Source organism: Pipra filicauda, unplaced genomic scaffold (assembly GCF_003945595.2).
Source record: "Pipra filicauda isolate LSUMZ 115617 unplaced genomic scaffold, ASM394559v2 scaffold72_size3293161_pilon, whole genome shotgun sequence".
Lineage (NCBI taxonomy): Eukaryota > Metazoa > Chordata > Aves > Passeriformes > Pipridae > Pipra > Pipra filicauda.
Window position 1 is genome coordinate 2,917,679 of NW_024104898.1, and position 16,816 is coordinate 2,934,494.

Here is a 16,816-nt window from a genome sequence, read left to right on the forward strand (position 1 = left end):
TCAATTACACAACCAGTATGCATTAATTGGCTCGCACTTAGGGAAGGTACACAAGCTTCCCCTGTGAAGATAACAGACATCCAGTTTCTGTCTTCAGCCTTTTAAAACTGAGAGAAGAGAAGGTTAGGAGTAGCCTGTCAGTTCCTGCCTTTGAGCACTGAATTATTAATTTACACAAAAGACTACATTAAAAATGCCATTAAAACAACCCAAAGCAGCACACTGATAGTTTAAAGGGGAAGTTCACGCTTCAGTAATCTGCCAAAACCAATATATGCTGTTTAAACATAATTTAATTTTCTTTCTCATCGTTTTGTTTGCCACTACCTAATCATCTAAGGTGTCTGTCGAGGTCTGTGTTTGGTACCCTTATGGTTCATCCTACTGCTTGTGCCAGAGATTGAGCAAAATTACTTGGAAACCTCACAGGACACTTGCAAGACAGTGGGCTAATGACTTTCATAAAGTCTGTAACTCCACTGCAAGACCAGGCAGACCAAAAGCCAGCAAAGGAAACACCTCTTATACATCTTTGAAGACAGGAAAGTGAATAGAAAATATTACTAGTAATCTAAACTTTCTCATTGTGAAAGCATTTTGTCTCTTTAAATGTAGGCTCCTGTGAAATTCTCCTATGTTTTAACTCCATCAAGTTTCATTCCCTACACTGAAAAGTAAGTTATTTTTCTGCAGTCTACTGCAGTATATTAAACATAGAACTAGTGCCAGAAAGGGTAAACTCAGGATTTCAAGACCTTATCAACCACTTATGTTGCACTCACATCTCCAGAACTTGGTAGAGAATCAGATGTAATTTGGAGCATACTTTTTAGAAAGAATTGGTATTTTAGCCTGACATGAATACATGTATAACGATTCTTAGTTGACTATTGCTCTGAGAGGCACTTGTCAAACAGGCAATCATAGTCCCATGGAAGGACATATCTCCTTCTTATCCAAGTGAAGACAATTTCAATACCAATACAGGATTAGTCCTTTTTGGGATGGCATGTCAAAGTATTAATCAAAAAAAATCAGGATGTGGTTGAGTCAAAAAACAGTTGCAAAATTGGACCACATCAGCAAAAGATATGTTCTGTTTCATCCAGGTGAGAGACGGGTGCAGCATTCAGAAACATACAATGAAGAGAGATGAGCGTACTCTGGTTTCTACCCCTTTATGCTCTAGTCTGGTTAAGGAAGATTACTGAATGCAGGTTATCTTTAACTGTTTGCCTAAACCTGACGGCGAGTCAAACCCAGGCGCAGCACTTGAGTTTGATCCTTGCTTTTCCTTGGGAAGTCTGTGAATCACTAGACTAAAAGACATACAGAGGCAGACTTCACTCGAGCTGTGCTGTTTGCATAAAATACCGGCGTAATAGTGCTAAGAGGAAGGACAGACAGAAAAAAACATGAAATCCCTTGCATCCAGCAGGACTATCTTTACACTTATACTATGACAGTAAACCAGAAAAACTGTACCACCTCCACTTTATTAGCATCTGTTAATTTTGGTTAAAATCCAACTCTCTCCTCTGTTTGTTTTTGCTGTTAAAATTATATAAAGTGAAAATAACTTTTTTGTTTTCATGGAAAAAAACCCTCATGTTTTCAATCAGAGATTTTTTTTAAATTACAGAAACTAACCCAAAAAGTCACTTCACATTTCTAGCAGTGACTGGTTCCATTTTTTTCCTCTTCATCTTAATAGCGAGATCCTTAAGATGTCTCTACTACCATATTGAAAGCTTACCTTACAATTTTAAGTGAGGACCTTCATTCAGTGCATGAGTCATTGAATGATACTGTTTCTTTCATTCTACATTCAACTGTTTTAAAGCACTAAGAGTATGGCTTTCTAGGTCATAGTACTGTGTTTCAGTATTTTTCAGTAAAAAAAAAGGATGGTCCAGCTCTGACTGATCTTATAGATATTATAGTAAATATTTATTTTTCTATATGATATACATAGAGTTATCGACCTGCCATTACAATAAAAGTAATTTTTGAGATGAAGTAATTTCAGCATTTCTGCAAATAATTCCTGAAAATAAAATAACATATATTAAGTTTTCTGTGCCTGCAAAAAAAGAAAAAAGTCCATTTCTCTGATCATAAAGGGCAAGAGATATAAATTGAACATGAAAAAGCACTGTCAAATGCAAAGAAATCACCTGAAAATTGATGGGCAGTGAACTCTGCAAGCTTTATGACCAACCTTTGTATTTGTTTAGAGGAGATAGTTAGAGACAGTGCTAGGACACTCTGTATCTGCAGATTTCAAGATTAAAGACTGGCTTTATGCCAGTTGAACACATATCTGTCAGAGCAAGAAGTTAGGCAAAATGCAGTTCTCTAATTCACATGAAAATGGTTCCTGCAGCCATAGCTTTGAGAACTTCCAGAGCACCTGTGTTTTGAATCAAGATTTTGAAGTATATCCCAATAAGGCAGCTATCTTTACTTCAGGTATGCATCTCTATTTGCCCAAGGTTAAGGTTTTAAAAAAAAAAACAAACAAAAAAGCGTGGTTTGAACACTGTGCGAAGATATTTGAACCGGGCAGTCAATCAGCAATTTCACCTGTGCTGCGCATACTTAAGCAAGTGCTTCTTTTGATTGTTATAGGCTTTTAGTATCAAAATGTTCAAGGAAAAAATGCACAAAGATTCTTGAGTGTCTCTCTCTCCTTTGTGGTTTCAGCCTTTTAGTACTCCCACTGCAGGAGACAGACAAAAAGATGAATTTTATCTATTACGCTGAGATGTCTTTGAGAATGATTAAATCTTTAGTCTTCCTCCAGACCTGCAGGCAGAACACAGGTTTTGTGCTCATCAATACCCTGCCCTTTACAGACAGTGAAAGGACGTGTCAAGTTCTCCTTCACCAACGTGTCTAGAGCACATTGTAAAGCATTTGAGTAGCACTGTTTGTTAAGAGATGGAATATAAACTTTAGAAAAATGTGTGTCAGCAGCATTGCTACAAAGGACTGAATAATTCCCTTACTTGATGTGACAAACTGAGATACATCTCTGAATTTGTAAAATCAATTTTGTTTTGGTTGGCACAAATACAAGATGGGTGGGGGTGGATGACTTCAATTTTGTCCCAAGAAAGAAAATATATTTTATAGAAAACTTACTCGGGGAAAAGGAGATAAATAAGGCTTTTATAATTCTGAGCTTCCCTGGGGCTTAGTCAGGAAATCATGTCCTATCAACATTCACTGAATTCTGAGCATACCTGGCTTCTGGATATGTAATATATAAATTTGCAGACTGTCTTTTCAGTCCCATGACCAGTATCTAGGTCAGTCTTTGCTAGGAATTAGAACTATATTCACATGGTTTAAGAAGGCTACCCATACTAAATTATTCATCCATATTAGAAGAATAGGTTTCATCAGCAGAAATTGCCGAAAAGCCAATGGAGAGTATACATGTGGAGAATATTCATGCCTGATTTCTCCTGATTTAATTATTCAAACGAAAATGAAACAGTTTTTCTCCTTTCTTTATCACTGTTTAAGAAGCACGTTTGTTCTATGGAAGGGTCCTTTTCGAAAACAGAGTGGTCAATGCATTAGTCAGGTACTCTGCTTTTGAACAGAGACAAGGTCAAGCTTTGGTAACTGTTTGGTCTGTTATGCTTTGGTCCCTGCCCTCACTCTCCCCACTCCCTTCAAATACCATACAATACATTTATGTGCTTTGACAGGGGAGAAAGACATTTTATTAACAAAATTGTTTACCAGCTATACTCTCTTCCCTCTCTCTCCACATTTCTCAAGGTAGGGTGATTTGACACCAGGGGTCACCATAAACATGTGAACTCCAGAAAAACATGGTTTAACTTCCAGTGATCACAAAATCAAGGGTATGGTAGGCAGACTGTTTCTAAGAATGAATTATCCAACTGATTATCTAAAGATCCAGTACTGATGTGGTTCTTAAGAAATTGATTCTGGTCTGAAAGTCTAGATGTTCAGTTACACTAGAAGCTGTTACCCTCTAAAGTTGTATTAATCTACAGGTTATGTAATGATCATTCTCTTCACGGGAACCTATATAGGTACTGAACAAAAAACCCACCAGAAAAACAAGTTTACAGTTCTTACTTTGTGCAAATAAGTGGAAAAAAACTGGACTCACTTGCAGGAAATTTTTGTGCGATCCACCACCATAGTCCACTGCTGCTGATTCGTAGAAACCTCAATGTAGTAGCTGTAACTCCGATCATCACAGTCCCAAAGTAGCAACCTAAGCATATGAACAAGTTGTTGAATGATAAGTAAAACAAACATCAAACCAAGCTTCTTAAGTTTGCCAGTCCTTTATTTTCTCCACTTAATCCTTTATAAATGTAACTGTTTCTTTTGCAATGTACCTCTAGCACTCAGCAAACTTTACTGTTTCTGCCATCTCAAACTACTGTGTCTCTATTCTTATTATCCCAAGGCCAGTAATAGGCTTACAGGCTTATAATAACCATCTTAAGAACATTAATCTATTACATTCATCCAATTGCTTTCAATTTAATTGGCATGTGGCACTGCCGGCTTTAAACACGAAATGAAGATGTCTCAACAGGTCAGTTTAGGAGGGGACAGAAAAAAAGAATTGGGTGATTTAAAAGGATTAAGCTGTCTTCTTAACTGTATTCTCTTGGTTTTGGTAAATATATCATAAATACATTTAGAAAAACCCACAAAACCCCCACAGAAATAATAAATATATTAAAAAAAATGAGTAGGGAAAGGGGAATTTCCAGTCCTGGTTCATCAGAATATGACAAAAAAAGGCAATGAATTGTTAAACAAATTGCTAAAAAGGCAGAAGAAAAAGGAAGACCATAAAGGTCTCAAGGACTCATTCTGTACTTATTCTAACAAACATGCAGCTCTTCAGGAAGGGCACTAAATAACATATTGAATAGCCTTCGATTTCCATACTTGCCTTACAGGGAGGAAGACATAAAGCATCAGGGATGTTATTTATCTTATTTATCTTAGGTACCGAAACACACATTTGGCAAATGTATCTTCTTTACTTTTCTTTATATGGGGATTATTGCCCTGTTGTAAGAGATATTTGGCCCAAAACTGGACACAGTACTTGAGGTGCAGCCTCACCAGCGATGAGTAGAGAGGCAAACAATTTAGTTCAGCGCTTTTTTTTTTTTTTAGGTTTTGAAATCCCAGCATTCAAAATGGAATTAGGTCTAGTAGACAAGCAGATTCAAAATAAATTCCCTCGATGCTGAATCTAGCTCATTAATATTATCAAAAATAATATGCTGTCACAAATAGCTTTAAGAAGCTAAAATAAACCATTTTTAACACAACCATTTTAGAACATGTTAAAACTGTCTATTTGCAAATTAAAAGATTCAGACCTGACTTAGTAAAAAATAAAAATAGTTGCCTGTGGCACCATGAAAGACTTCAAAAAAATACCACACCCCAAAACAAAACCCCCCAACTTCAACCCCTTTCCTTCATCAAATCATCCTCATTCTGCTTTTCCATAGCTCGAAGGTCTCGAAATACTGAAGACACTGAATAAAGCGTATTTTCTTAAAAAAAAAGTTTACTGATTACAATCCTTTATTTGGTTAACTACTACTAATCAACAGATTCTGAATTGATTTAACATTTATATTTAAACCAAGTCTTCTAAATGATAAAAAGAGGGAAAAGTAAAAACATTCATAAATTTGTTTTCTTTCAAAAAGGCTATTAAAATGTAGCTAATTATGCTTTTCAATAGAATCCTTTTATCATGGGGACTCGGTGTCGTTTCCTTGATCCTTGTTTTTCAAAGCTATGATCAAGAGTTTGAATATCAGAAGCACACTGGTGACTGTAATTTCAACTAACAATACTCTAATTAAAACACAACTGGCTTGGCTGCAGAGCAAAAGGCTAACAGGACATGTGTGTTACTTTCAAACACATGTATAATTGCTCTCTCCCGAAACAACCTAGCCCAAGTTAAATAGGTTTAGAAAAGCGTATGGCTTAGAATTATTACAAAGCAAACAATGAGTAATTAAAGTTGGAGGAATCTTTCCCAAAGTGACTTAGCATGAATACTAAATGTAAATTTTTCTTTCTTTGGTGCTTGTGAAAGAAAATGAGAAGTTATTTCTTCTCCAGTAGCTTTTTTAGGAAAGACTGGGGAGAGAGACTGACAAAAGAACCTATTTGGAATTTACTCTGCTTGAAAGCCTTTCTGTATAAGCAGTGAAAACCTTTCAGGTGACAACGTGAATATTCACCAGTGCATACAAAGCACAAAGGCCACTTTTTACACCAGGTATAATAGTATTTGCAATACATTCCAGGCAAATTACCAAGCTACTTTTGTAGAAAAGCTATGTTTTTCTAAGATGGATATTAATTGACAGGAAGAAGAATACTCTAGTCAAAAAGTCTATACCCATTGGAAATGCATCTGTTTATAGAAAAATTGCTCATGTTCTTAGGACTTTCCATATTAGAATAAAAAGCTAAATTAGCTCATTAGTAAATCCTGCCCTCAGGATTAAGAAGGAAAAGTCAAATGAAGATTTATCCATCTTACACCCTGCAACATTGTGAGATTTAAACATATTTCTTGTTTGGGAATCTAGAGTCTAGGCCTGTAATTTAATATGACATCTTTATTTACATCACGTGTTGACAATGCCTCACTTTATAAAACAAAAGCTTTTAAAATATAAATAAAACTTCATATTACAGGTGTGGGACACAGATTATATAGGCTACCTGTTACATAAAAAGATGCTGTAGCCCTTTTTAAAACAGTATATCCTTAAATGTCACGTGTTGCTCTATGATTGAATGTTCTGTGCTTCTACAAGCATTTTGTGTTGTCTCTGCTTGCTTTTTATTCCTAAATTTCTGTAAAAAAAGATTGTCACTTCTTAGTTCAGACTGCTGTATAACTACAGGTACTCAAGGTGTTAGCATAATACCGAACACTACTAGTTGTGCATCTGACAGGATGACACCTCTTTCCTGAATACTATTAAGTCACTATTTAAATGTATGGCATAAATATGATCATACTTTGTTCATAAACCACTTGCACACCTTAGAAACCCAAAAGACAGAAATTAAAACATGAGGTAGCGACACTTCTTGAAAGATGAAGAAAAAGAAAGAAAACCCAAAACCACACGGGAGGAGTTTTCTTATACAATATTTGTGGCATTTTTGCCTCTGGATGTCTATAAACCTCTTCAGTTTCGTGCAGATATTTATGTTTCAGCAGCTATCCTGCAAGAAACCAGTCGTTCAGGATCTTACAGAGGAGATAAAATTCCTGCACATTTGCTAAGTGTTCCTGCGATCATTCATTCTGAGCTATGATTTCACTCTCAAGTCAGACAAGCACAGAAAAGGAGCAGCAAAGAAAGAAAAGCTTCCTAAGCAGAAGTGGTATGGAAAGTTAGAAAGCATAAGAGATGTATATTATGATGGTACAAGCAAAAATTCATTTATATTGTTCGTTAATTTAAGAATTACTCTGAATATGAAAAGCTATCATATTAGCAATAAAGTCTTCAAATAGATTAAACTTGGATAAGTGGTTAATGTACTTTTCTAAAGATGCAAAATATTTCCATTTATTCTAACAAAAAAAAATCACTGTTACAGAATAATTCTGTCTCCCTCCACACTATAACAAATCCCATTTTATGTTTTGTTTTCTTTCTTTTTTTTTAAATTCATAGGAAAAAATCAAGCAAAGACCATAGTGTAATAGTATTATATTTCTCTTCCAGATAAATGCAGGGAGAGTTAGAGAGTTATTGTGATGTGGCAGCCATTTCAATATTAAAGTTTTAGCCATTAGTTAAACTATGTTTAGTATGTTGCACACAGCAATCGCTGTCTTTCTCTTCCTAATTAAATACTTTTACTGTCATTGATAAGAAAGGGTCTTTTCACAGAAGAAAAGAAGAAGGTTATTTTGTGCCCAGACAGGCAACTATGTGGAAAAACTACCTAACCTAGCATTTTCTCTGTTAACTGTTCCAAATATCTTGTAAGCTGTTCTGAGTATTAATAAAAGAATAAACCTCTTGAATTATTTTTAAAAAATTTATTTACAGTTTATTTAGTTACAATTATTTTTTAAAAAAATCACAGAATCATAGAACAGTTTGGGTTGAAAGGGACTTTTAAAGGTCATCTAGTCCAACCTTCATGTTTTCCAAGTCTTCCCTATTACAAAATACTACTGAGCACTGACTGTCATTACATCTTTTCAGAATTTCTGAGTAAATTTTGATATGTAAGTCAAGAGCTCCAAATTTATATACAAATACCTGAAAAAGTATTCAATATTAACAAACTTTCAACACAGTCTCCCATAGCATTCTTGAGTCAAACTGAACAGAAGATACCATAAGTTGCCTATGTGCCTTCTCAGCAATGAAGCATGTGGAGCTGTAGCAACAGGAACTGAGCCAGCTAAACAATGGAAAGAGATGATTCTCCTCTACTTGACACTTGTTAGATCATACCTGGCATACTGAGTACCATTTTGCATCCAAATACAAGTGACAGATCTGAACAATTACAGCAGAGGACCATCAGAATGGCCATGAGGTTGGAGCACACACACTGTGAGGCTGTGGAAATTGGCTTCTTTAGCCTAAGAAGGCCTAGGGTTGGGAAGGAACTTAACAGCACTTGCCAATACCTAAGAGCAGGTTATCATGGGCTACCCAGAAAAGTTGTGGAATTTCCTTCCTTGGAGGTTTTCAAGACCTGAGTGCATAAAGTCCTGAGTAGTATGTTCTTTTTTCATAGATTACACTCCTTTGCAAAACAAGCTGGGTTAGATGTCTTCTTCCTCAAGTGCCTTCCAACGTGAAGGGTGCTAAGATTGTAGGACAATGAATGACTTTGTCAGAAAGCATGCACACAAATATATACTCTTGAAACATTAAACTCTCTGTGCATTTCTAAGGCATATTTGAGTACCGAGAGTTCTTCTGGTTTTTTTCATACTCAGAATTTAGTTGTCATGGTAACACATTCTGTCTTGGAGCCTCTCACCAGTGGTATTCTGATTTCTACAGACTAAAAGCAGATACCACTCTGTTTTCAAAGGCTCATGTATTTACCCTCTTTGAAACAAATATATTCAATGGCACATTTGTGTTTCTGAACTAAAAAGATATGTACTTTAATTCCTAATTATTCATTCAGAATCTAAACCCACAGGCAGATTTCTGTCTCTAGGCAATGCAGGTAGCCTCCTCTGTCAAAAGATATCCCAGATGATAACACTGTTGTTTTCTTAAAGTAAGCTATTCATCTGGTTTGTACTATACATGCAGGAAAACTGACAGAGAAAGATGAGATTCTCATCTTGTAGCTGTACAATGCAATACCACATAAATCACTAAATGCCTATTAGTTTTAAATTGTGTAATGTTTGGGTTATTTTTTTTAATTTGCTCTACACCCTTGCTGATTATATAATTATCATTTCTTGGCAACCAAAAGTCTAGTTCATCCAACTCACTATTTAATAATAAGACTTATTAAAAATCTTCTCTTAAGAATAAACACTAGTATAGTATTGAATATAGGAAAGCCAGACTTTCTTCACTGACTGGAAAATATGATACAATTCACCAATTGAAATGTAGCAGAAAACAGTAAGATAGGAAGACAGATTATGAACTGAGAAACTAGGAATATTGGTTATTGTCTTACTCCTTCATGTGGTCAAAGCCTTTGCTGCTTTAAGTTTACAGTGGCAGGAAAATGATATAAGTACGTTTCATTTATCTATTTTAAGAAATGTTAGTAGTGCATTTTCCTGGTTTTCTAATTGAGATGCAATACTTAATTGAACGTTAAAAACATCAAACTGAAAGGCATAAAACACTGACTGTGGAAAGTTTCCAAATACACTTATTCAACTTGTTTCAGCAAGAACAAAGCCAAACTTGGATTATGCATAACATCTATAGCTAGCACGTAGATAAAACACTACTTTTGTTAGGTTACGGATATGCCTGGATGTTTGATTTTAAACTTTATCTTAAAAGTTTTACATCCATCATAACAATGCCAAGGGTCAAACCCAAACCAAACAAAACAGAAATTATGAAGTTACAAAAGAGCTTTCAAGTCTCATTTGGCTCATCAGTCAGTTTGAAGAGGCAGCTCTAACAGGCGGACCCCACTGAGCTCCTAGAAATACGTACCTATGTGCGTGATCTCTGTTGCAAGCCATACTCACCTGGGGTTTCAACCTTTGCTCACTGGTACTCCAAACTTCAGAAATCTTTCCCTTTTTTTCATTGCCGCAGAGCATACAAATTACATCCCTGACTACATATTCTAAATTTACAAAGAACATGATGCCATAAAGACAAGGTTTTGCATGCTGATTTTATGAAACAAGAACCACAAACACTCATAGTCAGAATCTGAAGTTTGCAAATTTTTTTTGTCTTCACCTCTGAAAAATCCCTCTTTCCAATCTATTTCCTAAGTCTGTATGTTAGCCAAAAGTTTGATCTTCATATGTATACAGACATTCACTGTAGAAAGAGCTCAATGAACTTCAATCCAAATCTAAACACATTCATTAATCCAGCATTCTAAAGGAATAGTCAGGTTACTGTACCTTTATTATACCGTTCATGTTCAAGTAAGAACTGGCACTAATTGTATAGTGAAAAGGAAATCTGGCTGACTGGAGGTGATGATTTTGTTCAATAAAATTGTTTTCACAATGAAGTGGATAAGAGGAATTGCACCTACTTAACCAAAAGTGAGACAGAAATTAAATTCTATTTTAAAATAAGTATATAACTTTAATCTTACAATTTGACTGTTACTATTATTATGCCTCTGTAATGCAACATTTTCAGGAATTGCACTGCTGTATCTCAACAAATAATTCACACATTTAATTTTTTAACACACCTATTATACTGAAGTAAGAAGCCAAATCACAACGACTAAACCAGTCCCCTAATTGATGTTGTTCCCAAATGTCACATATTCTATTAAAAGTTTCACTGCGGCCTTTAATTTAGAGAAAAATAAACCTTCTTACCGTATTGATCCAATCATGTAGGGCTGTGCTAGCTGTACTACAATAGCGCCGCTCCCAAGCTGATGGCACGTGTATCCTGAATCCCAGTCATAGTTTTTTGTGTCTCCATTCAATAAGGCATTACGACTGCGACTTACACCCTCAATCACACTGGCACAGTCTGCAATTGTTGCAACATTTTCAGTGGGAACTGTGAATTAAAAACATAAAGATGACAGAAATACAGTCAGAAAACAGTTCAGATACCAGTGGACTTTATTGCTGGGAAAGGATTGGCTAAAAAAGAGAAAATTCAAAGTATGGTCAACAGAAGGAAATTTAACTCATATAACATGAACTATGAACAAGTGGTACAGATAACTTTTACAGCATTGACCCCAGAATAGCTTGGTAAACTAACAGATGGATTTCAGTCTTGGTGATATGAAAGCACTCTTTTAATACAACTGGAAAAAAAACATCTTGTTCAGCAAAAGTTTAGAAATTTTAAAACAATTTCTTCCTGTTTTCATGATGAAACTTCCCTCTCTACTGCCAAATGAACAAATGAATAGAGACAAAGAAAAAAATTGGGAGATAATTTAGAGCACTGATCTGGGCTGTAGGAAGTCAGGACTCAAATTCTTCAAAACTAGGGCTTGAAGACTCACACCTCAGGAGACTATTCTCAACATGTACCTGTTGGTACCTCTGACAGTCTCTCTGACTGTGATGAGAAATTGCACCCCAACCTTAAAAAATGAAATTTTTTAAAAATATTTATAAAATCTTTCAATATCAGTACTGGACTACAAGAGAAAAGGAGAGACCAATAGGTCTGTAAGACAATGGAACTGCAAATGTAGAAGTATTTTTCATTCAGCCAAGAGACAGGAAAGATGTATGACTGAATGCCACAAAAAACCCTATAATATCCCAGCAGAATATAAAATAAACTACTTTGAACCCATCCTCTTGAAAAAAGGAGGGCCAGAACACAGGATAATGATTTCCCTATAGGAGAGAGTGATGGAATTATACTCTCCCCATTAATGTCATCAAAGATCCTTGCTGGATAATTCTTTCTTCTATCCTATAAGCAGTCATAAAAAATGCCAGTATGCAGTACTGTTATACCAAAGAAAGCTGAAGGCACTACTGCAAATATCAAATTTGCCCTCTTTCATTCACCAGATATGTAGTTACTGGAATATTATTACAGGGAAAACAAGTAAGTTAGGAAACTCAAAAAATTTTCAAATTAGTAAAAGCATTCCTGGGAAAATGGAAGGAGGGAGTTTAATTAAAAAAAAAAAAGGTAGATTACAATTCTAATTGCACAGGCCAGTGCTAAACTGCTACCTTATGCTGCAACATCTATAATGAACTCTTTCACCTCTACAGCCCCTCTTGCAATCAGTGTACATATCCAACACTGTGGTCTATGCATCAGCATCATCTAACTTCAGTTCTTCCTTCTCCCTAGCACATCCAGAACTGAACACTCTAGACTGGAAACTGCTGTTAGAAATCAAATTATATAAAAGGTGATATAAACCTTTTACTAGGCATTTTTAGAAGTAGAGGAACAGAAGGTACTGGGCAATAAAAAAAAGTGTAGTGTTCAGAATTGTTATTCTTTAGCAAAGGATGTAACTTCAGCGTTGGTTTCTAGAAAACTTTCCAAGGAGAGGAATGCTCTTCTTATACTCACTTAGTCCTGCTTAATCTGATTTACATCTCATGCTAAGTAGTTTACTCCCTCCTTTCAAATCAAACAGAATTCATCATATAGTTAGAACTTGACATAATTTCAGCAATTTCAAAGATCAAGACAACAGCAGCTCCTCTGGGAACACACTGTAAGAAGGAGGTATTCTTCCAGCACTGTTTTACAAGTGCTTCAACGCTTGTTTTTCAAATTACATATTATTTCCCTTTGTTAACATTTGATCAAGTATGGCACTTTCCAATTGTAATTCAGAGAGAATCCTAAGCTTTTTGAATGTCACCTTCCAGCAAGATGACAGATAACATAAAACCCCCAAAACTATTGGGTTTATGCCCCAAGCTATATGCCCCAATCATGTCCAGCACTTTCCTAAAAAGCTCAGTTTCTAGTTAACCTCCTTAGCTTCTAAAACTCTCTCTATTCCCTCTCTCAATCAAAAAATTAAAATTAACAAGGCTGAAAAATATGCTCTCTGAACATGTGAAAATCAAGATTGTCTGCTGAGCCTTTGTTTTTTGGAGGGAAAATGTTAGAAGCACTGCTTGTTCATCTAAATGACAAGAACTCTTTCAGCACAGGCTGTATTAAAAAAGAATCTGAGATTTTGTGTATCGTCCTCTGATAAAGGACAAACAACCTGTACCATTTTAAGCCTGCTGTACACGGATAACTTTTTCACACACTTTTAATAGCTGTCTGTAAAATATGTATTAAAATACTACAACATCTGAAAATGACTGAAACATAGCTATGTGAAACTTCAGAGCTATTGTATGAGTCTCCAGCACGCAAAAAAGAGATAATTTTCCACAAAGAGCTGGGATTCCGTGTTTTAAGTGGGCTACTGGTATCAGGAGCATAATCTTAGACAACCACCAATGAACCAAAACACCATAAAACACACCCTGGGAGGAAAAAGTGCAAGCTTGTTGCCAAGTAATAATCCAAGGCAGTGGAAAAGCAACCATTTCTAAAAAATCTACTGTGCTATCAAATGTACTACCATCTCTGTTTGCTCATAAAAAAATTACTAAACCCAGCACATTATTATTCCAGAAATCTCTTGATTCCCCTATCATATCCCCTACTGAAGAGAGGCATTCAACAATTCCCAGATTCTCGTAGGGGAGCAGGTGGTAGACATTAGAAGTACTTCACTGGGAACAATCTGAATAAAACAAAGACTAACAATGCAAACTAAAAGTACTAGCATCGAAATAAAGTTTGCCTTGACTTCCTTTTCTTACCCTCCTCTCCAGGAGTAAGGGAACTTCTTTGAGTATCCATTTTATATAGGTTTTAAAGCATCTTCTACATATGGCTGCTTTTTGTAGGAAGAGGAAGCTATTAAAATCTTGATTAAAAAAAAATGAATAAAAGATGAAGTGTCAAAATCAATGTTCATGTTGAAGCTCCATGGCATATTCCAGACACACTCCAAGCAATGTAAGGTATTAACTGAATGGAGTGCAGCTCAGTTCATCCACTATTTTGCCTGCATGCCCTCTGAGCATCATCCCGCTCCTTCTCACATCTACATTTCTGCACTAATCCATGACCTCCTATGAAGATGTTACCCTGATTAGTCAAACTTCTTAACAACCACACAGAAATTGTCTTGGTGTGTTTTTAACATAATCCTGTGGTCTTCCCTACATCAGCTAATTAGAAAGTGACTCAAACTAATTGAAGTGTGCAGAATGTGCCATACTGTTTCTTTTCTCTAGGGGGTCTGCCACTCCCTATTTTGAATGTTCATTATCACCTTTTATATCCGCTTGATAAATTTATTAAAAATACCATCTGGTGGGGACTCTGCGCTGTGCTGTATTTTAAAGTCTTCTGGTTCTCTGTCTTTTTCCCGTTAGAATTTCTGCTTCAATTTAGGTCACTTGTTTACAAAAACATACTGCCAAAAACAACAGTCTTGTTTCTACTTTTTTTTTTTTTTAATCCATCAGCTATTCAGCTTTTACGGTAACCAGTACTGTAAGGGAAAACAAAAGAGGAGATTACAAATATGGAAATTGCTTTTTTCCCCACTGTTCATACAGTAGTTTTGCCCTGAAAAATCTGATTTGCTTTTACGGAACAGAAAAGATGTGTGTGAGTAAAGCATATACATTCTGTAAGCAAACAAAAGGAAAAGATGATTGAGGTTACAGGACAGCAGCAGCAAACATTTATTAAAACTTACTTTCTTGTCTCCTGGTCTTATGCTGCAGTATAGAGCGATGAACATCTGGCAGTATATTTAATGCTAGTAATAGTATTTTTGTAGAGGACTGTAATTTTCAAGTCATGGCCTAAGGGTCATCTATACTGGTTATATTTAAAGATAAGGTAAATATGTTATTCAACTGTCCTTAGAGATCCTGCACGATAAAATGTACCAGAAGTGTGTTGTAGCCTCAGTCATATTTACTTATCACTCCTTAAGTTTTTTGCTTTTTCTTTTTAGCATACTTGATTTTTCATAGGAATTTTTTTTTCCCTGAAGTACTGAGAAAAAAATTTAATGCAGCTGCTGCCAACTGGCTTCCACATCTGAGCGTAGGGTATTCCCTTTTGTCTCCCATTTTGGACAGGTCAGCTTTTGCTTTCTGTCCATCTACTGTAACTGAACTACAATCAACTGGCTAATGTGGGTGGGTGGGGAAATGACATAAAATCCTCAAATAACTTTTTGCAGTACAGGAAGGAACAGAACAAAGTGGGTTTCTGTACCAGTTCAAAAAACCAGCCATTAATGACCCTTAAAACAACTCCTAAAACAGGGAGACAGCAGATCTACTGTCTCTCTGTTTATTAGGAAAGGAACAGAAGAATAGGAAGGCAGCAATTTAAAGTATTATGGACTGTTGAATATATTTATACTGCACTCTAGACAACAGTCAAAGGTTCTCAGCTAAAGTACCATTGCAACTGCGATAGGTTGAAACGTCAGTAATGTCTTGAACATTGTCAAAATCCTAGAAAGACTTTCTGTCAAACTGCAAAGAAGCAACTGCCTGTCTGTGACCACCGAGGCACCCTCCCCTCCCAATGTCTCCTGACTGGAATTTGGACTGTGACTGGGGACTTGAGCTAAGACTCCTGTCTAGTCATCTCAAGTCTGAGGAGAAGTAAACCAGGCTCAGGAAAGAAGAATTTATTTGTGTTAAGAATCAGCACTAACTGGTCTCAGGGGGTGGTGGAGAAGGGTTTTGGGTGTGTGATGGTGAAATCTCTCCACACCAAACCGAAGGAGTGAACGCCCCTGCTCTGGGAAGACCATGTACACATGGGACACTCACAGGAAAGGCAGTTGATAAGGGGGTCATAAACCATCAAAGACCCCCAAAGCCACCCCCAACTATTCCTGAGGCCTTCTCTACCACCAGAGGACTGCACGTGAACCAAATGAGGCAACAAATCCAGTGCCTGTCCCAAAAGACTGCAAAGCTTCCTCCCCACCCTCAGGGGAGGTGCCTGGGCATCTCCTGAACGTATATTAATCCATTAGAGGCTATGTTTTTCAGGACCCTCACCACCATGAAGAGCAGAAGGACTGGACCAATGGGACACTACTGGGTTCCACAGTGGTGATACTTTTTCTATTTTAATCTCTCTCTGTTTTTTTCTTCCCCTGCCTCCGGTTTCCTATTTCTTTCTATCTCTCTTTCTCTGCCTCACATTTACCATTAAATAAAACTCATAATATTGACTTTGGCATCTGGTCTTGTTTGCACCTAAATTTGGGTAGAGGCATTTCTAATAATTTTAATAACTGGATCATAACAGCAACACAACTGTTTATTTTACTCAATTCTCTTTGGAAACTTACAAAATCATCACTTTGAAGAAATTATGAACAAAAAATTATACCGAAATGAATAAATTTCTGTTTTAGTTAATATGAAGAAGTGATTTTCCTCTCATGATGATATCTGTTAAATGTACAGCTTTCAATTGCTTTGTATTTAACTGTGAAACTGCATTCCTTCTCTACCTGAACATCTAGT

The 16,816-nt window shown here is 36.2% G+C and overlaps 1 protein-coding gene across 3 annotated transcripts in view; it reads right to left on the minus strand.

The window, feature by feature from the left end:
- Nucleotides 1-16,816, minus strand: part of BTBD9 (BTB domain containing 9) — a 111,625-nt gene that overhangs the window by 19,006 nt on the left and 75,803 nt on the right. For all 3 annotated transcript variants that reach the window (XM_027735018.2, XM_039389464.1, XM_039389465.1), the window contains 2 exons: nucleotides 11,102-11,291; nucleotides 4,157-4,264 (listed from right to left, as the gene is read on the minus strand). In XM_027735018.2, the coding sequence (XP_027590819.1) occupies nucleotides 4,157-4,264; nucleotides 11,102-11,291 (298 nt within the window). The remainder of the gene's footprint in view (nucleotides 1-4,156; nucleotides 4,265-11,101; nucleotides 11,292-16,816) is intronic.